This window comes from Pan troglodytes, chromosome 2 (assembly GCF_028858775.2).
Source record: "Pan troglodytes isolate AG18354 chromosome 2, NHGRI_mPanTro3-v2.0_pri, whole genome shotgun sequence".
Taxonomy (NCBI): domain Eukaryota; kingdom Metazoa; phylum Chordata; class Mammalia; order Primates; family Hominidae; genus Pan; species Pan troglodytes.
Window position 1 is genome coordinate 199,172,326 of NC_086015.1, and position 25,310 is coordinate 199,197,635.

Below are 25,310 nucleotides of genomic sequence, written 5' to 3' on the forward strand. Positions count from 1 at the left end.
TATTTGGTAAAATACCTTTCTTCATCATTCTACTTCCAACATTATGTCCTTACATCTAGAGTGAATCTCTTGTTGACAACATATAGATGGATCTTGTTTTTTTTTTTTTAAATCCAATCTGCCAATCCCAGCCTTTTCATAGGAGAGTTTAATTCAGTTACATTTAATATTAGTGATAAAACGATATTTTCTTTTGCCATTTATGCATTTGTTTTTGTATGTCTTACATTTTAAAAATTCCTCAATACCTTCGTTACTGCCTTTTTGTATTTTTTTAAGTGTACTTTTTAAACTCCTGTCTTCATTCCATTTCTGTACATTTTTAAATTATTAACGGTTAACATGGGGGCTACAATTCACATCTTAAATGTATAACAACCTAGTTTTGTTTTGTTTTGTTTTGTTTTGAGACAGGGTCTCACTCTGTCGCCCAGGCTGGAGTGCAGTAGAGCAATCTCGGCTCACCGCAGCCTCCACCTCCTGGGTTCAAGTGATTCTCCTGCCTCAGCCTCCCAAGTAGCTGGGATTACAGGCATCCACCACCACACCCAGCTAATTTTTGTATTTTTAGTAAAGACAGCGTTTCACCGTGTTGGGCAGGCTGGCCTCTAATACTGGCCTCAAGTGATCCACCTGCCTCGGCCACCCAAAGTGCTGGGATTACAGGCATGAGCCACCACACCCAGCCTTAAATTTGTAACACCCTAGTTTGAATAATACCAGCTTAGATCCAATAGTATATACTATGCTCCTATAAATCTGTCTTTCCCTCTTTATATGTTATTGTCACAGATTACTTCTTTATACATTGTGTACTGATTAACATTTGTGCATTTGCCTATTATATAAGAAAAAGAGAAAAGCCACAAGGAATGCCGAAAGTACAATAATACTGGCTTTTATATTTATCCACATAGTTCCCTTTACCACTGCTCTGTCTTTTGGTCTCATGGCTTGAGTCGCTGTCCAGTGTCCTTTCATTTCAGCCTTATACCACTTAGCGTTTCTTGCAGATCGGTTATACTGGTAATGAGCTCCCTGAGCTGTTGTTCATCTGGAAATGTCTTTATTTTCTCCTTCATTGTTGAAGAACAGCTTTGGCAGATATAGAATTCTTGGTTGCCAGTTTTTTTCTTTCAGAACTTCATGTCATCCCCATTGCCTCTGGCCTCCATGGTTTCCAAAGAGAAGCAGCTGGTAATCTTACCCAGGCCCTCTTGAATGTGGCTGGTAATCATCTTACCAAGGCTCCTCTTCTATGTGATGTGATGTGTCAGTTCTCTTTTGCTGCTTTCAAAATTCTCCTATTCTTCCTTTGGGTTTTGATAACTTGATTATATGTCTCAGTGTGCATTTATTTGAGTATATCCTACCTGAAGTTCACTGAGCTTCTTAGATGTGTGTATTCATGGTTTTCCTCAGACTTGGAAAGTTTTAACCATCATTTCTTCAAATGTTTTTTCTTCCCGTTTATCTCTGCCTTCTTCTGGGACTTTTATAATATACATGTTGGCATGTTTAATGGTATCCCACAGGGACCTCAGGCTCTGTTGTTTATTTTTCTTCATTCTTTTTCCACTCTGCTCTTCAGATTGGATAGTTCATTGTTTTAGAGACAGAGTCTCACCCTGTTGCCCAGGCTAGAGGACAGTGGTGTGATCATAGCTCACTCTAATCCCCAACTCCTGGCTCAGGCAATCCTCCCACCTCCACATTCCAAGTAGCTGGGACTATAGTACCTGCCACCACACCTGGCTAATTTAAAAGAAGAATTTTTTTTTTTTTTTTTACAGATGGGATCTTGCCATCTTGCCCAGGTCTCAATTGATCCTCCTGCCCCAACCTCTCAAAGAACAAAGATTACAGGTGTAAACCACTGCACCTGCCAGACTGGGGAGTTTTAATTTTCTTATATTACAGTTTACTGATCCTTTCTTCTGCCTGCTCAAATGTGAACCCCTAGATTGATTTTCTTTTCTTTTCTTTTCTTTTTTTTTTTTTTTTTTTTTTTTGAGACAGAGTCTCATTCGTCACTCAGGCTGGAGTGCAGTGGCACAAACATGGCTCACTGTAGCCTTGACTTGACAGGCTCAAGCGATTCTCCCACCTCCTCAGCCCCCTAAGTAGCTGAGACTATAAGTACGTGCCACCACACCCAGCTAATTTTTGTGTTTTTTGTAGAGCTGGGGTATTGCCGTGTTGCCCAGGCTGGTCTCAAATTCCTGAGCTGAAGTGATCCACGCGCCTCAGCCTCCCAAAGTGCTGAGATTATAGGCATGAGCCACCATGCCCCACCCTATAGCAACTTTTTTATTTCAGTTATTTTATTTTTCAGCTCCAGATTTTCTATTTGGTTGCTTGTAATAATTTCTATCTCTTTATTGATATTCTCATTGGTTCATGTATAGTTTTCTTGATTTCCTTTATTTTTTTTCCATAGTTTCCTTTAGCTCATTGACATATTTAACACAGTTGATTTAACATCTTGGACGCATAATTCCAGTGTCTGGGCTTCCTCAGGGGCTAATTTCTGTCAGATTGGTTTCTCCCCCTCTCCGTGTGTAGGCTACACATTCTTGTTTCTCTGTTTTGTAATTTCCTCATTGAGAACTGGAAATATTTGAACACTGTGTTGCAGTAACTCTGGAGATCTAATTCTCTCAGTCCTCAGGGGTTGCAGAACCTTGTTTATTGAGTGTTGGAGCCATCCATTGTGACTTTTCCGAACTATTTTTTGCGAAGCATGCCTTGTTATGTGTGGTCACTAAGGTTTTTGTTCTATTACCTCAGCAGTCACCTTCCCCAGTCAAAAGCAGCAATCAGCCATCAAAATACAGAATCCTGAGGTTTGGAAGACAAGGTTCTTATTGCCCACCCCGGCTTCCGGAAGCCACCCCAGGAATGGAGACCACCCTTCTCTCAGCTGCCTGCTGTGGGGCTGGGAAGTGGGGATTTGAGGCACTACCGACAAAGCCAAAAATTGGGTTCTCTCCTGGATGTTGCACATGTTCAACTAGACTCCAGTTCCACAATAATGACTCGGAACAGTTCCTGACAACGCAATGGTCGTTAAGTGGAAAGATGGCTTCCTGGCACTTCCTAATATACCACCATCTATGACATCACTCCATTTCTTTTCATTGCCAAAGCATATTCCCTTGTGTGCTTACATCATATTCCCTTGTGTGCTTACATCATATTCCCTTGTGTGCTTACATCGTATTCCCATGTGTGCTTATATCGTATTCCCTTGTGTGCTTACATCGTATTCCCTTGTGTGCTTACATCGTATTCCCTTGTGTGCTTACATCGTATTCCCTTGTGTGCTTACATCGTATTCCCTTGTGTGCTTACATCGTATTCCCATGTGTGCTTACATCGTATTCCCTTGTGTGCTTACATCGTATTCCCTTGTGTGCTTACATCGTATTCCCTTGTGTGCTTACATCGTATTCCCTTGTGTGCTTACATCGTATTCCCATGTGTGCTTATATCGTATTCCCTTGTGTGCTTACATCGTATTCCCTTGTGTGCTTACATCGTATTCCCTTGTGTGCTTACATCATATTTTGTTTATTTGTTCATCTGGTGATAGACTTTTGGGCTGTTTCCAATTTGAGGCTATTATAAATAATGCTGCTATGAACATTCCCGTATACATTTTTATGTGGACATGTTTTCATTTATCTTGGATATATACATACGCATGGAATTGCCAGATATACTGATTTTTTAATGTTAAACTACACTTGCACTCCTGTAATAAACTCTACTTGGTCATGATATATTATTGGATTCAATTTGCTCGTATTTTGTGAAGGATTTTTGCACATATATTCATGAAAATATTGGTCTGTAATTTTTGTTTTTATACTATCTTTGTTAGTTTTGGGCATGTTATGTTGGCTTCATAACAAGTTGGACAATTGTTCCTCCTCTATGTTCTAAAAAAGTTTGTGTAATTGAGTTGTGAGGTGGGGTTTCGCTCTTGTTGCCCAGGCTGGAGTGCAGTGGCGCAGTCTCAGCTCACCATAACCTCTGCCTCCCAGGTTCAAGCAATTCTCCTGCCTCAGCCTCTCAAGTAGCTGGGATAACAGGCACGCACCACCAACGCCCAGGTAATTTTTGTATTTTTAGTAGACGTGCGGCTTCACCATGTTGGCCAGGCTGGTCTCGAACTCCTGACCTCAAGTGATCCACCCATCTTGGCCTCCCAAAGTGTTAGGATTACCGGCGTGAGCCGCTGCGCCCGGCGTCGTTACGGTTTTGAATTACACCTATGTACACCTGTCTTACTGAACACAGGAAAGAGATATTCATCACAAATCTATGATGGTCATTACATTTATTTCCTCAATCAATAAAAGAGAAATAACACGTAGGAAAGATGAGTTACTATTCCCGAGAAACAACCAATCAAGAACATATCGAATCCAAACTAATGATGTGAAATATTAGTTCTCATGTCAGGAATGTGATCCTGCTTTTACTTGAGTGAAATTAAAGTGTGGAAATTGGCCGGGTGCGGTGGCTCACACCTGTAATACCAGCACTTTGGGAGGGTGAGGCAGGCGGATCACCTGAGGCTGGGAGCTCGAGACCAGCCTGGCCAATATGGTGAAACCCCGTCTTTACTAAAAATACAAAAATTAGCCAGGAATGGTGGCGGATGCCTGTAATCCCAGCTACTTAGGAGGCTGAGGCAGGAGAATCGCTTGAGCCCAGGAGGTGGAGGTTGCAGTGAGCCACCTCTGTACTCCAGCCTGGGTGAGGGAGTGAGATGCTCTCTCCAAAAAAAAAAAAAAAAAAAAAAAAAAAAAAAAAAAAAGGAACAAAAAGTGTTAAATTTGAGGTCAAGGAGAAGTGGACCACAATTTTATATAGGTAATATTTTTGTGATGGAAGTAAAATAGACATGCAGATTTAAAAATAATAATTGTATATATGGGTCTACTCAGATGTCCTGATTTTACGTTAATTTTGGTAATTTGAATATATCAATAAATTCGTCTACTTATATTTAAGTTGTCAAATTTGGGGACATAAAGTTGTTCAGAGAGCCAGACGCAGTGACTCACACCTAGAATCCCAGCAACTCGAGGCTGAGGTGGGAGGATCACTTGAGGCCAGGAGTTCAAGACCAGCTTGGGCAACATAGCAAGAGCTTGTCTTAAAAAAAAAAAAAAATTAAGGCCGCTACCGCCGGCCTGTGCCCGCCTGTGTGGCGCGGGCCTGGAGGAGCCGTCGTGGGCTTGGGTGGAGGCCGCTCCTGTGGAGGGTCGTCCTGGCTCACAGCCGCCATCATGCTAGCGCTCATCTGCCGCCTGCCGGACGGTCCCCTTCGCTCGTCTGGAAGGAGATGGAGCTGATGCTCGTGGGCTGCAGTACTCGGGCAAGGCCACCTTCGTCACTGCCATCACGTCAGGTGAATTCAGCGGAGATATGACGGCCACAGTGGGCTTCAACACGAGGAAAGTAACTAAAGGTCATGTCACAATAAAGATCCGGGACCGGCCGGGCGGTGGCTCACGCTTGTAATCCCAGCACTTTGGGAGGCAGAGGCGGGTGGATCGCCTGAGGTCAGGAGTTCGAGACCAGCCTGGGCAACACGGTGAAAGCCCCATCTCTACTAAAAATACAAAAAATTAGCTGGGCGTGGTAGCGGGTGCCTGTAATCCCAGCTACTCGGAGGCTGAGGGAGAAGAATCGCTTGAACCCGGGAGGCGGAGCTTGCAGTGAGCCGAGATCGCGCCACTGCACTCCAGCCCGTGTGACAGCGACGAGTCAAGGCTATTGTTTACAGGATAGATGCTGCAGATCGTAAGAAGATAGAAGCTTCCCGAAACGAGCTACATAATCTTCAACAAGAGCAAAACTCCAAGTCAAAAACAAAAAAAAATTGAGACTTGTTTTACCACCCAATGTATTAGTCCATTCTCACATTGCTTTAAAGAACTACCTGAGACTGGGTAATTCATAAAGAAAAGAGGTTTAATTGGCTCATGGTTCCGCCGGCTACACGGGAAGCATGACTGGGGAGGCCTCAGGAACTGCGCCATCATGGCAGAAGGCAGAGGGGAAGCAGGCGCATCCCACACGGCTGGAGGAGGAGGAGGACAGCAAAGGCGCTGCGCACTCTGCAACTACCCGATCTCGTGGGATCTACCATGACAGCAGCAAGGGGGCATTCCGTCCCCGTGATCCAACCACCTCCCACCAGGCCCCCTCCTCCAACACTGGGGATTACGATTTGAACTAAGATTTGGGCAGGGACACAAATCCAAACCGTATCACCCAGTATATGGTCTATCTTGCTGAATATACCACATATACCTAAAAAAAAGTATATTTTGCAGTTGTTGAATGTGGTGTTCTACAAATGTCAGTTAGATTGAGGTGGCTGATACAGTGGTTCAAATAATTTGTCCTGATTTTTTTGGTCTAGTTTCTCTATTTACTGCTAAGAAATCGGTGTTAAAATCTATTTTAATGGCAGAATTTTCATTTTTTTCATGTATTTTAAGGTGCATACGTATTTATAAGTCTGCTATCTTCCTGAATGGCTCTCTTTACAATTATAAAATATTCCTATCTTTACGGTACTATCTGTTCAAAGTCTATTTGATCTTATATTTATATAACCATTCCAGTCATAGTATGCTAGTGTACATATTGTATTTTTTCCCCTTTCAATTCATCTGTCTTTAAAGTTTCTTATAGGCAGCATATAAATGGGCCTTGATTGTTTTTTAATCATCAGTCTTGATTAGAATGTTAACATGTCAATAATGTAATTATTGATATGGCTGGACTCAGCATGCCACTTTACCAGTTTTTTTGTTTGTTCCTCTTTTGGTTCCTGCCAATTCTTTCCCTTTTGAGGTCACTTCTCCAAGTTTTACTCCCCTCCACTGTTTGCCTACCTTTGTTTACATGTCAGGTTTGGGAGAGTTTTCCCCCCGTCTTACTGAGCTTCTGGCTGTAAGCAGCAGGAGGGATAGGTTGTAGGAGGCTTATGTGGTGACCATGGAACCAGAGCCCCCATATATGCTTTTAGGAAGATCTGGTATAGAATTCTCATTTATGCACAGACAACTTTGAAAACGTATATAAGAAATCGGTAAATGGCCAGGCCCAGTGGCTCACACCTGTAATCCCAGCACTTTGGGAGGCTGAGGCAGGTGTATTACTTCAGTCCAGGAGTTTGAGACCAGCCTGGGTAACAAGGCAAAACCCCATCTCTCAAAAAATACAAAAATTAGCTTAGTTGGGCATGGTGTCGCCTGTCTGTAGTCCCAGCTACTCTCAGGAGGCTTAGGTAGGATAGCTGGAATCCAGGAGGTGGAGGTTGCAGCAAGCTGAAATCATGCCACTGCAATCCAGCCTGGGTGACAGAGCGAGACCATCTCAAAAGAAAAAAAGAAAAATTGGTAATTGTGGAGATTTAGAGGGATGATAACTCTGGAGACTAAGAGGAAAATACTTTTTAATACAGACTTTTCTGCACTTTGACCGTATGTGAATATTTTCAAAAAAGGCATTAAAAATTATACGAAGCTGGCCAGGTGCGGTGGCTCATGCCTTTAATCCCAGCACTTTGGGAAGCCAAGGCGGGTGGATCACCTGAGGTCAGGAGTTCGAGACCAGCCTGGCCAACATGGCGAAACCCCATCTCTACTAAAAATACAAAAATTAGCCGAGCATGGTGGCATGCACCTGTAATCTCAGCTACTGGGGAGGCTGAGGCAGGAGAATCGCTTGAACCTGGAAGGCAGAGGTTGCAGTGAGCTGAGATCACGCCATTGCTCTCCAGCCTGGGCAACAAGAATGAGACTCCATTTCAGAAAAAAAAAAAAAAAGAAAAGAAAAGAAAATTATACAAAGCTGTCCATTTGGGGCGGATTAAGCATGAGGCAGCTTAAAGGGCAAATGCAGCAAACTGCAAAGGCTTTATTTAACTCAGCACCTAAACCTGTTGACAGCCACAAGGAAGACATTGGTATCTGATATTGAATTCTAGGCAAAGCTGTCTTGCAGATAACCAGGTGTTTTACAAATATTTGTTTAGGACAGCTTCCTAACCTTCTTTCACATAGGCAGTTTCTCCTGTAGAATACAGCAGTTTAATAATCATCTTGCTTCTCAAGGGTATGAATGTGGCTAATTTGGACACGGGAAAGCTGGGGCATAGGTGAGGCAATTAGGCTTCCAATTCTAGGGGCCACAATTTTTGTGGCCATACTTAAGAATCCTGGCTGGCACTCATAGCAATGAGATTCAATTGTGTAATGGATTTTTTGGTAACCACACGGTAGAAGGCCAAAATAAGAAAACTCTCAACAATTACGCCTTTTGCTATAGAGCTGGTGTCCACTAACCATGTGGCTACTGAGCACCTGAAATGTGGCTAGCCAAAACTGAGATGTGCGTTGCTTGAAGTACAAGGGAGTTTGAAGACACGGTATGGAGCACACCTGTAATCCCAGCCTCTCAGGAGACTGAGGCACAAGAATTGCTTGAACTTGGGAGGTGGAGGTTGCAGTGAGCTGAGATCGCACCACTACACTCCAGCCTAGGCGATGGAGCGAGACTGTCTCGGGGAAAAAAAAAGAAAAAAAAAAAAAGGCAGAGCGTGGTGGTGGCTCACACCTGTCATCACACACTTTGGGAGGCCAAGGTGGGCAGATCACTTGAAGTCAGGAGTTCAAGATCAGCCTGGCCAACATGGTGAAACCCCATCTCTACTAAAAATACAAAAATTAACCAGGCATGGTGGCCCACACTTGTAATCCCAGTTGCTCAGGAGGCTGAGGCAGGAGAATCACTTGAACCCAGGAGGTGGGGGTTGCGGGGAGCCGAGATAGCGCCACTGCACTCCAGCCTGGACGACAGCAAAGATTCTGTCTCAAAAATAAATAAAATTACATATGTGGTATATGGTGACAATATATTGTATATTTAGAAATTGCCAATAGAGGCTGGGCATGGTGGCTCACGCCTGTAATCCCAACACTTTGGGAGGCTGAGGCAGGCGGATCACCTGAGATCAGGAGTTCAAGACTAGCCCGGCCAACACGGTGAAACCCCATGTCTACTAGAAATATGAAAATTAGCTAGGTGTGGTGGCAGACACCTGTAATCCCAGCTACTAGGAGGCTGAGGTAGGAGAATTGCCTGAGGTGGAGGCTGCGGTGGGCTGAGATCACCCACTTAGAAGACAGCAGCAATCATGTACCTTGGTATTTACCTAAAGAGCTGAAGACCTATGTTCACAGAAAAGATATACACACAGGTGCTTATCAGTTTATTCATAACTGCCAAAACTTAGAAGCAAGATTACTTAGTAAGTAGGTGAGCTAGATAAACTATGGTAACTGCAGACAACAGAATATTGTTCTGTGCTAAAAAGAAATGAGGTATCATGTCATGAAGACATGGAGGAAACAAATGTTATTGCTTAGTGAAAGAGGCCAATCTGAAAAGGCTATATTCTGATTCCAACTGTATGACATTCTGGAAAAGGTAAAATTATGGATATAGTAAGATCTGTGGTTACCAGGGCCTTATAGAAGAGATGGATGAATGGGCAGAGCACAAGATTTACAGCAATAAAAACTATTCTGTAAGCTACTAGAATGATATTACATATTTGTCAAAAACCGTAGAACAAACCCTAACGTAAACAGTAGACTAATGATGCTGACGGTGCTAATGGTGCACCCGTGTAGGCTGCCCATTGTAACAAATATGCCGCTCTGGCGCAAGCTGTTGACAGTCATGGAGGATGTGTAAGTGGCAGAAACAGTGGATGTGTGGGAATTCTGTTTAATTTTGCTATGAGCCTAAAACTGCTCTTTTTAAAAAATTTATCTAAAGAAATGACAACTCAGTGTTTAAGTATTTTATTAAATCAGACAAGGAATCTCCACACTGTTGCACATAACAGCTTTTATACAATGATAAGGACATATCATTTGTTTACAAAGAAAGTCTAAAATTTCAAGAACATTCAAAGAGCTAACACAGTAAAGGTCATGCAAGTTCTAGAATAGTGAATCATGACAGAACTCATTCATCTTATCCTTTACCTCCAAAAGGCCCATCTCCTTAACGAGAAGACATCTCAAGACCAGGAGCTTGTCACTAGTCTGATATTTCATTCAGGAATATTGAGCCTGTTAGCACGTACTGGCTTGACAGGAAGTAACTCAACCCTAACTGTAGAAAAGGGTTTTCTGAAGAGACTCACTGCTGCAAAATGCATGCCCTGTATTCATACTGTGTTATACGATGAACATGCCACATGCTTTCATTTAAGTACGTGTGCGTAACACCCGAACCAGGAATCTCAGCTATGACCTTTTCACTTAGCTACGCTAAATGTCAGTCCAAGATAAAAGAGGAGATTAAAGATAAAACTGAAGATTAAAGAGACTGTGAGTAGTGACACATTCAAGTGAGGCTGTAAATCTAGGTAAGTGACACTAAGAACCTGAAGAGACCCTATGAACTTTTTCCTAGGAGGCCGTTTCCAACTGCCCTATGACAAACAGCTGATCATCACGTTTATAATGATGGTTCACTCACGGAGCTTCGAACTTATTCATACCTACATTTAATTGATCACCACGAATGGGTAGGCAGACGTGTCAGACCTTCAGGGGACTCTCCTTCCCCACACCCCCCAAACCTTCTATACAAAGTCCCCCTGCTTTAAGTCAAAAGGTCAATTCTGGATTAAAACTTGTCCGCACTAAGTTTATAGGAGGTAACATGCAAATAATGTGATAAAGTTAAAATGACTTGTCAATAGCAAACATTATAAATGTATGCTACTATCTCATTAAGTAGAGGACCTGGAGAAACCATAAAGGTAACAAAAACCCAAGCTAAATTTCAAATTTTGTAGTAATTTCATTTTACAGTGGTTGAATTTACCCACCAAATGCTTAATGACCACAAAATGTTTCTGCAACTAAAACTAAAAGATAGGGAATTATAGGAGTTGGGATACATGTTAGATACTAACGATCTTCAAGCTTTGAAGATGTCATTGCATGAAGAAAATTATGGGAAACACTGTTCCCGATAATTACTTACACCCTTAGTGTAACATATGGAGATCACTGTCTCCGATACAGACACTGTGGTAGGTAAAAACTACCTTGTTCTTTATACATTATGGAAGACACTGCTCCCGATAATGTGTTAGGATTGTGACAAAGGTACTGGAAATTTTGCAAAATGGGAATTAGAGTTACACCTTGGATAAACTGAGCTATAAAATTTTGCAGGAGTACTACCACAGCCTTTAAGTGACATTTATTTATAACTTGGTCACAATTCATTGCATTTAGGAAAACTAGCATTCTTATCTGGTCAGCGCTCGCTTCTTAGCAAACCCTAATTAAATTTAATTCATCTCTAAATCTTAGCTTCAACTTTATTCAATTACATTTGGCTGACGGCTGTTTCTAAAACCCTTAAGTGTTGACCATAAATGCAAAACTTCCAGTATCTGTTGGGTTTTATTAGCAGATGCTGCTTTTATTTAAAAAAAACCGACAGTATAACTGTCATAATTATGGAAGGCACTGCTTCCGATAATTATATTCTATAAAAAAAACACCATTTATAGTGAACTCTGTCACTGATAAATAAACAATAAATATCTCAGTGCCAAAAGGACAGAAAGCTCTCCCCTAAGATTAACACTTTGGCCAAAATTTGGCAGCATATTATTCTTTAAAGTCTGACAAACTGAGTCTGCAACTAAACACCTGAAACTGGTTCTCTTTCAATGTGCTTTGGAAGAAACAAAAATAACAAAGAACTAAATGGAGGCTTATGGGGGAAGGGACAGAGGAAAAGAAAATATACTAAGTCTTTGGCTTCTGGTCCCCTCTTTTCATAAATGACACTGAGGTTAACATATTAAGGCCTTATTCCTGCAATCAACAGTTGAACCTCATTTTATCCAGCAGAAGGACCTCCATTTCAGACCTCATTGGCAAGAAAACAAGCCCATCTCTTCTGAAAGTTAACTGTTTCTTTCAGGAATGAGGAAACCAGCTACATTCCTTATGGAAAGGCTTAGATCTCATTTGGAGAAGGTCTTTCAACCTGGTATCTCCTATTTAGCATCAAATGAAGTTGGAGGATCACTCAAAGTAAGCGACCACTTACAACCTTCAGCAGAGACCAGCCCTTAGGATTCAGAGAGATCATTCACATAACTGGTTTCTGACATTTTCATTAACAACAACAGGAAAGAGGCAGTTCCCATTACAAAGCACTTAAAATTCTAGAGATAGGGGAATATTCCATCATGGACATTTTTTAAGTGGTTATTCACTTTAACTTGAAGTACAGGTTATCTACCCTGTATTAAAAGCTGCTGCCTAAAGACATCTAGTAGTACCAAGATGATGGGATGGAATTTTAACATCAGGTTTTGTAGCCCTACTGAAAATTTAGCACGATCAGCACAAGTCTAGAAACCAGACTACCCTGCTGTTCTCATGGAAGCTATGGGTATCACATTTAAAACTCATTGTCAATGTCCCAAACGTCACCAGAGAGGGCATTTGCAGCTCCCTGAATAGTCCAAGTAGCTAGAGCCAACTGGTTTCTGAACAGCGTTTCATTAAAAGCACCGTTATTTTGTTTACGCAGTTTCAAGTTCTCCAGTAAAGCTGGCAGCGTGTGAGAGCCGGAGCCCCAGAAGACATGTCGGAAAGGAGACTCTTTTGGAGATACGTAGGGAGAGAGGAAGTGATACTCCACCTACGAAAACAACACACAAGGCAATTTACACAGCCCTGTGACTTTTGTAGTAAAACAACGGTTCACTTCAAATGTAAAATGTCCCAAATTTAAGAATGCTGATCAGACTTTTTTTTTTTTTTTTTTTGACACAGAGTTTCGCTCTTGTTGCCCAGACTGGAGTGCAACAGCGCGATCTCGGCTCACCGGTACCCTCCACCTCCCAAGTTCAAGCAATTCATGCTGGGATTACAGGTGTGAGCCACCGTGCCCAGCTTTTTGTTGTTGTTGAGACAGAATTTCGCTCTTGTTGCCCAGGCTGGAGTACAATGGCGCGATCTCAGCTCACTGCAACCTCCACCTCCCGGGTTCAAGTAATTCTCCTGCCTCAGCCTCCTGAGCAGCTGGAATTACAGGCAGGCACCACCACGCCCAGCTAATTTTTGTATTTTTAGTAGAGATGAGGTTTCTCCATGTTGGTCAGGCTGGTCTTGAACTCCCGACCTCAGGTGATCCGCTTGCCTCGGCCTCCCAAAGTACTGGAATTACAGGCATGAGCCACTGTACCCAGCCAGCTGATCAGACTTTCTACAGCAGAGTAAGGAAAAAAGAATGCTGAGAACCAGGCTAATGCTAATCTTCTAAGGTTAAAATTCTAAAGGAGGCTGGGCACAGCGGCTCACGCCTGTAATACCAGCACTTTGGGAGGCCAAGGCAGGTGGATCACTTGAGGTTGGGGGTTCGAGACCGGCCTGGCTAACATGGTGAAACTCCGTTTCTACTAAAAATACAAAAAATGAGCTGGGCGTGGTGTTGGGCACCTGTAATCACAGCAACTCGGGAGGCTAAGGCAGGAGAATCACTTGAACCCGGGAGGTGGAGGGTGCGGTGAGCCGAGCCCGTGCCATTGCACTCCAGCTTGGGCAACAACAGTGAAACTCTGTCTCAAAAAAAAAAATATTTTTTTTAAAGGAAACTGATTCATTTTACAAAGGAAAACTTTAAATGTGTTCAGATTCTTTTCCCCATTGGAGCATACATGGAAGTTTTACAGCAAGTCTCTTCCAAAAAGACTAGGTTTGACTAAGTTCTGAATTAGACAGCAGAAACAGAAAATGACAGCTAAACCATTAATGCTCCCTTCTTAAAGGAATTCTAGACTCCTAGAGTTTGTCCACTTTGCAGAAGTGTAAGATTTATCAGTTATTTTACACATACTTTAGTTCCTCCTTTCCCAAAAGTTCACTTACTCTCATGACACGATCATTGAGTTTCTTCATGACAAATCTGTCTGTTTTCTCAGCATTCCCGAAATCTGTTGTTAGTCTGGAAGTAGCACGGAAGAAGTCTCCACGAGCAGAATACAGCCACTGTAAACTCAGGCCCATTTCCTGAAACAGACATTATTCGCTATGAGAAGTTTTATTTCTAAGGACATTCTTTTGTATGCCTTTCTAATTTAACGTGCGTTAAGTAAGATTCTGATAAAAGGAACTCGCAGATAAGCTCAAGACTCCGAAAGCACCTTGCACAGGGGTTCCAAGCTCTATGGACTGTGATATACACTCACATTTGAGCCCAGCATGTAAGAAAACCATTCTCATTAAGAAATTGAACATAATTATATAATTCTATGCACTATATTGTTTCCAGTTCAATTCTCCTTTTGGGGGAAAATGTCCCTATAGGGGAAAACATTTTGGTTCAATGTACTTCAGGATTTAGTTATTTCCACCTGGTAAGTTCCATTTTCAACAGTTACAATTAGTTTCAAGAAAGACATAAGATGCCGGGCGTGGTGGCTCATGCCTGTGATCCCAGCACTTTGGGAGGCCGAGGTGGGTGGATCACCTGAGGTCAGGAGTTCAAGACCAGCCTGGCCAACATGGTAAAACCCCGGCTCTACTAAAAATACAAAAAATTAGCCGGGCGTGGTGGCCGGCACCTGTAGTCCCAGCTACTCGGGAGGCTTAGGCAGGAGAATGGCGTGAACCCGGGAGGCGCATCTTACAGTGAGCCGAGATCTCGCCACTGCACTTCAGCCTGGCCAACATGGTAAAACCCCGGCTCTACTAAAAACACAAAAACTATCTGGGCATGGTGGCACACGCCTGTAATCCCAGCTACCTGGGGAGCCGAGGCAGGAGAATCGCTTAAAGCTGGGAGGTGGAGGTTGCAGTGAGCCGAGATCATGTCATTGCATTCCAGCCTGGGGGACAAGAGCGAGACTTCATCTCTCAAAAAAAATAAAATAAAAATAAAAATAAAAAAGATATAAAAAGATTTGGTTGTCAGTGATTTACTTCAATTAAGAGATCTGTTAAAAATCAACTCCTAGTACCATAAAACAATCTGGAAGCTACTTTAATATTAGTTGTATTAATTTATTTAGAGATGGGATTTTGCTATGTTGCCTGGGCTGGACTCCAGCAATCCTCCTGCCTCAGCAGAAGTAGCTGGGGCTACGGGTATGCACCACCTCACCCTGCTTATCAGTTTCATTTAATAGAATATTTGACTTTTAGATGCGCAGATCACTACGAGATGGAATCCTGCTAGCTGTGCTGTCTTTCCAGCCGGGTCACGCCCGAGAGGCACACAGCCCAACTCCTTGCTGAGATCTTCATATTCCGTGTCCTACTGATGGGCTGCCTGGGAGACATGAGTGACAGAAAACCTGACACTGCTCTGGATTCTGAAACACCTGCTGAGCTCTGTCCTAGGTCTCTAATCCACAGCCTCCCGACTTCTCTCAAACAAGTTACCAATTCTACATACAATTATACCTCAGTTCACTTTAAAATGTACTATGGCTACAATCACCCTTCCAACAGGAACACACAGGAACACATCACATTTCAAAATACTTGACATTCAGCAAAATAAAAACGTAATTGGAATCAGTGCTCACCTTTATGTCTGCTCTGTATTGGTTCAGATCCCTCACAAATGAAAGCAGTTGGCTGTTGTACCTCTCATAGTCCAGGTTCAATTCAACATCATGGGTTAGTTTAATCACGAACTGACCAGCGACCTCTGCAGCTGCTCGTGCCACTTTGTTCAACTCAGGAATCCTCTCAATCAGTTCCTTATAGGTGTCCATGGTGGTACCCAAATAAGGATAATCTGTGTCCTGCAAGAAAATGCGAGGCTATGGTACTCACGTGAGTTCTAAGAGCAAGAGCCTCACATTCTGGCTTCGCCATCGAGGTAACAGTGACTACAGTTCCACCCTTGCTTCTAACATATTCCTACCGCAATTTACCCCAATTTTATCTCATTATCTGCTGCTTTAAGTACATTCTTGCTACTTCTCTCAATCTAACCTACTCCTAGAGTGACTACTTTCTTCCAGGTCCTATAGAATCCCTGTTCTGTCGTATCATATGCCCTGAATAGACTTCTAGCCAAATTCCTTAAGGCTGTATGTTTTTCTCTCTGGGAAGTTTGGGCCTTTATCAATGAAAAAAGAGAAGATACATGAAACATACCTTGAGACGAGGCCTCTCTCTGTCACCCAGGCTGGAGTGCAGTGATGCAATCACGACTCCCCACAGCCTTGAGACAAGGTCTGTCTGTCACCCAGGCTAGAGTGCAGCAATGCAATCACGACTCCCCGCAGCCTTGAGACAAGGTCTCTGTCACCCAGGCTGGAGTGCAGTGATGCAATCACGACTCCCCGCAGCCTTGAGACAAGGTCTCTGTCACCGAGGCTAGAGTGCAGCGATGCAATCACGACTCCCCGCAGCCTTGAGACAAGGTCTCTGTCACCGAGGCTAGAGTGCAGCGATGCAATCATGACTCCCTGTAGCCTTGAGACGAGGTCTCTCTCTGTCACCCAGGCTGGAGTGCAGTGATGCAATCATGGCTCCCTCTAGCCTTGAGACGAGGTCACTCTGTCACCCAGGCTGGAGCGTGGTGATGCAATCATGGCTCCCCACAGCCTTAAGCTCCTAGCTCAAGTGACCCCCCTGCCTCAGCCTCCCAAGGAGTTGGGACTACAGCTGGCCACTGGGCCAGCTTAATTTTAAAAATTTTTTGTAGAGATATAGTCTAGGCACGTTACCCAGGCTGGTCTCACTCCTGGCCTCAAGTGATCTGCCCACCTCAGCCACCCAATGTGCCAGAATTACAGGTGTGAGTTACTGCACCCAGCCTGAGGAAAATACTGTTCAGCTGGACTGTCCAATAGACAGCCACTGCTCAATCACTCAAGAAATTCAGCCTTGGTTTTTTTTGTTGTTGTTGTTAGACGATCTTGCTCTGTTGCCCAGGCTAGAGTGCAATGGCACGATCTCGGCTCACTGCAACCTCTGCCCCCCGGGTTCAAGCGATTCTTCCACCTCAGCCTCCTGAGCAGCTGGGATTATAGGCATGTGCCACCATGCCCAGCTAATTTTTTTGTATTTTTAGTAGAGATGGGGTTTAACCATGTTGGCCAGGCTGGTCTTGAACTCCTGACCTCAAGTGATCTACCCGCCTTGGCCTCCCAAATACTGGGATTACAGGTATGACCCACCACACTCGGCCAAGCCTCATTATTAAAACTCATAAAGAAGTTTTAGCAATAAACTCAAATGTTAATTAAGCTAATTGAGATTAACAAGTCTATGTTAAAACTGATAATGAAGGAACACGCAATAATTACATGTGTATAACTTTTTTTTTTGAGACAGGGTCTTGCTCTGTCACCCAAGCTGCAGTGCAGTGGCTCCATCTCAGCTCACTGCAACCTCTGCCTCCCAGGTTCAAGCGATTCTCCTGCCTCAGCCTCCTGAGTAGCTGGGGTTACAGGCACACGCCACTATGTCCGACTAATTTTTGTATTTTTAGCAGAGACGGGGTTTCACCATTTTGGTCAGGCTAGTCTCAAACTCCTGACTTCGTAATCCGCCTTCCTTGGCCTCCCAAAGTGCTGGGATTAAGGGAGGAGACCACCCCTCATATTGTCTTATGCCCAATTTCTGCCTCCAAAGAAAGAAGAAGTAAAAACTAAAAGGCAGAGGTGGACAGCCCAGCGCTGCTGCACCCTGGTCCTGGTTAAAGATCGAGCCCTGACCTAACCAGTTATGTTACCTATAGATTCCAGACATTGTATAGAAAAGCACTGTGAAAATCCCGTCCTGTTCTGTTCTAATTACCGGTGCATGCAACCCCCAGTCACGTACCCCCTGCTTGCCCAATTGATCACGACCCTCTCACGCAGACCCCCTTAGTTGTAAGCCCTTAAAAGGGTCAGGAATTGCTCACTCGGGGAGCTCAGTTTTTGGAGACGTGAGTCTTGCCAAAGCTCCCAGCCAAATAAAGCCCTTCCTTCTTTAACTCGGTGTCTGAGGGGATTTGTCTGCGGCTTGTCCTGCTACAGGATTACAGGCGTGAGCTACCACATCCAGCACAAGTGTATAACTTCTTAAAACATTTTAAGCACTGCAGTAAATTTGGTCTCAAAGTTGACACAAGAAGATCCATGGCCAGGTGTAGTAAGTAGCTCTTGCCTATAATCCAAACAGTTTGGAGGCTGAAGGGGGAGGACTGCTTGAGGCTGCAGTGAGCCATGATCGGGCCACTGCACCCCAGCCTGGGTGACAGAGCAAGTCACCATTGCCCAAAAAAAAAAAAAAAAAAAAACCCAACAACTAAGATATGTGCAAGTTGTCAAAATCAAAATGGAGTCACTAGTGTTAACAAAAATGCAACCCTGAAGAGAAGGGTCTCACCCTTGTATGTCTGATAACAAGGATTAAGGGTTTTTTTTTCCTTTTTACAAAAACTACAACCTTACACAAAGGCCACTGCAACCTTGCACCAAAAAACTTCTCTCGTGAGAAAATCTGCCTAGCAACTGCCTGTCAACCTTGGACTGGTGTCATCCTTGTTATTGATCTTGGTAGCCAAGAATAATTACCTCAAAGTAATTTTGTAATCCTCGTCATTTGTCCTTAAAAACTTGTTTTCCTTTACCCCTCTGAATATGTACATAGTTGACTATAGCACAGGCATTCCCATTGCAATGCCCTATTCCCAAATACAGGTCACTTCCTTTTAGAGAGCCTCTCTCCACTTGTCATTTAAATGAACAGACTTACCTCGCAAAAACAGAAAGAAACTGCTGGGATTCCAGAATATGCAAGGAAAGGGAAAGCAGCATTGTCTAAAGTGAGTTTCTCACTGCAAAGACAAAGAATGTGTCTTTAGAAAGTGTTCTAAAGAATAGACTGTTCTATCGTGCTAGTCCCCCCATCCAAAATAAATTCTTTAGCTGAATATCTTTAGGTGTAAGTAAGTTCAATGCAAGGACAGATTTAGATTCTACCTAATGTAGTAGGTAGAATCTCTGCTTTTCTATTAGTTTGTTCATTCACTTTTCTCAACTTACACTTTGCTGGCCCAGTTGCTGTCCTGATATAGAAATTGCCCAGTAACCGGATGCTTCACCTGTAAGATAACAAATTATCATTAAAACTAACCTTTTGGAACTTATTTATTCAGGCTAGTCACTAACATGTTACTCTATAACAATTTGTAAATAAAAAACTTGTATTATATCTTCTTGAAAAGAAATTATTTATGATAGTTAAAACAATCTCAACTTTAAGTTATTACTAACTAGGCTCATGTTGTCAGTTCCTTTAGTTATGGTGAGGAAAAAATGTTTTCTTCTTAATTAACATTTTAAAAGTGGGCCTAGGCCGGGTGGGGTAGTTCACACCTGCAATCCCAACACTTTGGGAGGCCGAGCTGGGAGGATCACTTGAGCCCAGAAGTTTGAGACTAGCCTGGGCAACACAGCAAGACTTTCTCTCTTAAAAAAAAAAAAAGGAAAAAAAAATGAATAAAAGCTGGGTGCGGTGGCTCACACCTGTAATCCCAGCATTTTGGGAGGCCAAGGTCAAGAGATCATGAGGTCAAGGGATTGAGACCATCCTGGCCAACATGGTGAAACCCCGTCTCTACTAAAAATACAAAAATTAGCCAGGTGTGGTGGTGTGCACCTGTAGTCCCAGCTCCTCAGGAGGCTGAGGCAGGAGAATCGCTTGAACCCAGGAGGTGGAGGCTGCAGTGAGCCAAGATCGCACCATTGCACTCCAGCCTGAGTGCTGGAGGAAGACAGAGGAAGACTCCGTCTCAAAAACAAACAAACAAACAAACAAAACCATGGTGGCTTACGCACAATTGTAAAAGCCCTCTCTGGGCTTCACACTATGCCTATCTTGTTTCTGGTTTCTTCCTTCTAGTGCATCTTATGCCACCAACCTAACTGGCAAATTCATGATCACCTTGCTTGAGATCCTATAATCCCTAGTATCTCTTGGATCAAGGCCAATGTCTGCTATCTGACCTGTTTCTAACTTTACTCACTCCAATATACAGCCTCTAATCCCATTAGGCAAATATTTTCTTTTTTATTTATTTATTTATATATTTTTTTAATTATACTTTAAGTTTTAAGGTACATGTGCACATTGTGCAGGTTAGTTACATATGTATACATGTGCCATGCTGGTGCACTGCACCCACTAACTCGTCATCTAGCGTTAGGTATATCTCCCAATGCTATCCCTCTCCCCTCCCCCCACCCCACATAGGCAAATATTTTCTTTCACATGCTCTCCCTCATTCAAAACTATGGTAATTGTTTATTCAATGAATATTTCCTCCAGCCTTCTCAAAGTATAGTTCAAGTTTATTTAAGCCTTCCTTAGCATTGTGACTCTACAGACAATCCCCTGTGGGCCCCTGCACTACAGCTTAGGCCTCATGGCATTTTGTTATATATTCCTAAATAAACAACATATTCTTTAAGATTGGAGCCCTCATCTCATATGGTTCAATAGGCAAGTATCCCTTAAATAACGCTGCTATAAAATTTATTCTCAATTCCTATTTTTTGTTACTGACTACGGTTTACATATCAGTGTTTTTTATCTCAGGTTGGTTCAACAAAAATTAAGTCATACATTTTTGTAATGAGGTATATACTCACATTTTGCATTGTTTTCTCAATAAGCGTATACAACAGTGGGCTGGCAGAAACCTTGAAGTTGCTGGTACCTGAAAATAAATTGTTTTATCATTGCCCCTTCTCCATTCCGGTAATTTTCAAACTGCTACTTCTACAACTATAAGTACTTGACAAATAAGACAGTAATCTAGATCAGTGGCCCTGTGCAACAACTATCCCATTCATCAAGTAAACAAAAGTAATTTTGGTATCAAGCTCTTTAGCAACTAAGCTAACTTGACTCAAGTGGGCTCGTACTACTCCTTGAGTTTGCATACTTTAATCCAAGTCACCTTTTTTAAAAATATCAGAGCAGTTAGGCCGGGCACGGTGGCTCACGCCTGTAATCCCAGGACTTTGGGAGGCCCAGACGGGTGGATCACAAGGTCAGGAGATCGAGACCATCTTGGCTGGCACAGTGAAACCCCGTCTCTACTAAAAATACAAAAAATTAGCCGGGTGTGGTGGCGGGCACCTGTAGTCCCAGCTACTCGGGAGGCTGAGGCAGGAGAATGGCATGAACCCGGGAAGCGGAGCTTGCAGTGAGCTGGGATGGCGCCACTGCACTCCAGCCTGGGTGACAAAGCGAGACTCCGTCTCAAAAAAAAAAAAAAAAAATCAGACCAGTTTTAGGTTCAGCAGCAAAACTAAGAGAAAGGTACCTAGAGGTCCCATAAATCCACTGCCCCCACACATGTGCAGCCTCCCCCATTAGCAATTTCATGTTTAACTTTCTGGTTCACCCAGGTTAGAGCTATACATAAGTATGCTTGCTATACTCAGCACATTTTGCGGCAAACATACAACAGGGAAATAACTAACCTAGAGAGGTTTAATTGTAACTCTTTCCTTTTTTCCCCCATGTAGACATTTCACTATTCTCAGCTCATCAGCTACATCTGCACTTTCTTTTTTACCCCATTCCTGTTGAATGTACAGCTGCACTTTAAATAACATTCAAACCCTTTTGTCAATTTTCTGCTGCCAGTGAACATTCAAACTCTTCTAGAAGTTTCATTATCCAATATTTCTATCAGTGATGCCACAACGTAACAGGATGTGAATTACTCTCTAAGTACCATTCTATATGGCATAGTTTAGTTTCTTCTCACCTCAATATAGTCCAGACTTATGGTCCTAAAACTTTAGTCCATCAGAATTACCTGTAATGCTTGTTAAAGTTTTTTGTTTATTTGTTTGGGTTTTTTTGCTTCAGGATACTTTGTCCTTAAGAAAATAATAGGTTTTTATTCCCCAAGGGTTGCCAAAAAAAAAGCCCAGTTTTTTTGTTTGTTTTTTTTGAGATGGAGTCTCGCTCTGTCGCCCAGGCTGGAGGGCAATGGCGCCATCTTGGCTCACTGCAACCTCTGCCTCCCGGGTTCAAGTGATTCTCCTACCTCAGCCTCCTGAGTAGCTGGGATGACAGGTACTCGCCACCACACCCGGCTAATTTTGGTATTTTTAGTAGAGACGGGGTTTCACCATGTTGGCCAGGCTGGTCTCGAACTCCTGACCTCAGGTGATCCGCCTGCCTTGGCCTCCCAAGTGCTGGGATTACAGGCGTGCACCACTGCGCCCAGCCCAAAAAGCCCAGTTTTTAGACCAACACTCCCATTTCTGACTCAAAGGTCTGGGGTAGACATGACAGTTTGCATTCGTAACAGTTCCTAATGCTACTCATCTGGGGGCCACACTGAGAACTACCCACTGCTCCAGACAAGCAATTGTGCTCACTGTGTAACTTGACAGACTATTTAAAGGAAGGTTAAGATACAGGCTGAGGGCAATGGCTCATGCCTGTAACCGCAGCATTTTGGGCAGCTGAAGTAGAATGCTTGAACTCAGGAGTTTGACACCAGCCTGGGCAACATGGCAAAACCCCATCTCTACAAAAAAAATTAGCCAGGTGGCTGAAGTGGGAGGATCACCTGAGCCCAGGAGGTCAAGGCTGCAGTGAGCCAAGATTGTGCCACTGCACTCTAGCCTGGGCAATACAGTGAGACCCTGTCTCAAAAAAAAAAGCTTTCTTCCACTTCAAAGTAGTTTATCTGGCCAGGCACAGTGGCCCACATCTGTAATCCCAGGCCAAGGCAGGCAGATCGCCTGAGGTCAGGAGTTCGAGACCATCCTGGCCAACATAGTGAAGCCCGTCTCTACTAAAAATACAAAAAATTAGCTGGGTGTGGTAGTGAGCACCTGTAATCCCAGCTACTCAGGAGGCTAAGGCAGGAGAATCGCTTGAATCTGGGAGACAGAGGTTGCAGTGAGCCGAGATCGTGCCATTGCACTCCAGCCTGGGCGACAAGAGCAAAACTCCATCTCAAAAAAGTTTACCTGAATTCATAAACAGCTAATGAAAGGGATACTTACCAAGAACCGCTTTATCCAGATTAATGTAAGTGAAAGCCTTTAAATGCAGGGACGAAAGGTATCCCTAGAAGAGAAGGGAAAACACTAATAAGTATAAATCTGTTTATTTATCACATACAGTAGCATTAGGGATTCATTTTCAATTCTGGACTCTATTGAGACTAAACGCAAAGGCAAAAGTGGTAAAATCAAACCTATAAAAACATCACTTCTGGAGAACAGCCTAAGCCCACAAGCTCGTGTCCGATATGGGAATGGATGATAAAGAATTACCTCCAGCCATTCAGTGGCACCAACCGATCCAAAGTCTCCAGCACTCCAACTGGCAAAGATAATGCTTCTGCTGGGCTGAAACCCATCTGAGAGAGAAGAAAGTTAGCTTTACCTTAGGAAAGGTTATACACAGACAAGGATGGAAGGTATCCCACTTAAGATGAATCAGAAGGTCTAATTCCAAGATAGCAGATTCCAAAATCTTTTTTTTCTGAGCCAAAAAAGAAAAAAAAAATACTAACAAAATCTTTTTTTGAGACCCCAAGAATAAAAGAATAGGAATAATTTTTTTTTTAAAGTAACCTACAAAGAGCAAGATAGGAGATCTGCAAATAAGATTTTGAGTACATAGCAGGGGCCAGTAGTCACCCTTTCACAATTTCATTCTTGGAGTTCCTTAACTTCTGGACCCAGAGATCACTGAAAACAGTGTAAGCATGATGATGCACATCTTGAGAAAAATCTTCATAGAGGTAAATCCGAACATTGGATTTTTAAAAAATAATTCTAAAATAAAATAAAAATTCACAAATTTAAGTTACAAGAAGAGTTTGCAGAGAAACTACATTTGTGACAGCACCTTTTGAGGTTACATGTATCACGCTGCCCTCCATCCCTCCCACTTCCCTCACTGTATCTTTTTCTCCATTAATGTACTCTGTATTAAAGTTAAGCATTGCAGTTTGCCCTATGACCCAAAGATTCAAGAATGTGACGTGATTTTGAATGTGTGGGTGGGTAGGAGTGTGAAAGAGTGGAAAGTAGGACAGAAAGGCTCAAAAATTAACAAAAGAGGCAGGGCACGGTGGCTCACTAGCAGCATTTTGGGAGGCTGAGGCGGGTGAATCACTTGAGGTCAGGAGACCAGCCTGGCCAACATGGCGAAACCCTGTCTCTAGTAAAAATACAAAAATTAGCTGGGTGTGGTGGTGGGTGCCTGTAATCCCAGCTACTCAGGAGGCTGAGGCAGGAGAATTGCTTGAAGTCGGGAGGCAGAGGTTGCAGTGAGCTGAGTGAGATCACACCACTGCACTCCAGCCTGGGCAACAGAGTGAAACTCTGTCTCAAAAAATGAATAAATGAATAAACAGAACAAAATTTCAATAGCTGTTAGGCCTCAGTACATGAGTAGAGAGGTATGCTACTGCTTTCAAATAGATTGCTTAGGGACTATGATCCACCTTATCACTCTGGATCCACCACACTAAGCACTAGGGCTCAGTAACTCCGCTGTCTCAAAGAAACTGGTGATTTCTAGCACAGTTAAGACACTTCATGGAAAGCTGTTTCAAAGGAAAAGGCAGCTACAACAAAAGACAATCTGCCTTGTATTTAAGAACTAGAGTCTAGCATGAGAACCACAGGAATGCAGGCAAAGTGAGCAAAGCACAGTATAACATCTAGAACTGTATGCAGTGCACCAATATTCAAAGGAATCAAAATTTGTACTCTACCTTTTAAGACCATATCTGAGAACATCTGGGCAAGTTTCAATAGGAGAGCTGTGCCTACACCGGATTTTGCAGCTCCAGGGCCCCATGCATCTCTCTGGGCCCCAACTACAACATAGTGATCTTTAAAAAAGAAAAAAGAGGAAGAAAGAACTTATATAATCAGCTTCTAAACTTTTCTAGAATTAGCACATCAGTAGAAAGGTAAAAGCACAGTATATGTATTAAGGATAAAAGAGCCTTACTTCAAATCTGACTAAAAACTCTGGGAATTAAAAATTCACATGAGAATATTAATTTCACCTTACTAGTAGAGCTACTTTTTTCCTACACTACTAATTAAATTTACTGACTACTTAAGTCCAAGGACTTATTTCTTAGTAAGTGCTGGCTATTTGATTGCATTTAAAGTTAACTCCAGGGACTGGCAAACTACAGCCCGCATGCCC

General features: G+C 42.9%; 1 protein-coding gene across 5 annotated transcripts in view; it reads right to left on the reverse strand.

The window, feature by feature from the left end:
- The window catches only part of TFRC (transferrin receptor), a 44,213-nt gene that overhangs the window by 1,434 nt on the left and 17,469 nt on the right, over positions 1-25,310 (reverse strand). For 3 of the 5 annotated variants that reach the window (XM_003310190.5, XM_003310191.5, XM_063806478.1), the window contains 9 exons: positions 24,865-24,984; positions 23,411-23,496; positions 23,138-23,201; positions 20,750-20,817; positions 19,142-19,200; positions 18,852-18,933; positions 15,677-15,898; positions 14,016-14,156; positions 9,887-12,786 (listed from right to left, as the gene is read on the reverse strand). In XM_003310190.5, the coding sequence (XP_003310238.2) occupies positions 12,544-12,786; positions 14,016-14,156; positions 15,677-15,898; positions 18,852-18,933; positions 19,142-19,200; positions 20,750-20,817; positions 23,138-23,201; positions 23,411-23,496; positions 24,865-24,984 (1,085 nt within the window). In that variant the 3' untranslated portion in view covers positions 9,887-12,543. Of the gene's footprint in view, positions 1-9,886; positions 12,787-14,015; positions 14,157-15,676; positions 15,899-18,851; positions 18,934-19,141; positions 19,201-20,749; positions 20,818-23,137; positions 23,202-23,410; positions 23,497-24,864; positions 24,985-25,310 lie in introns of those variants that run through there. The other 2 variants (XM_063806476.1, XM_063806477.1) reach the window with 1 other exon arrangement.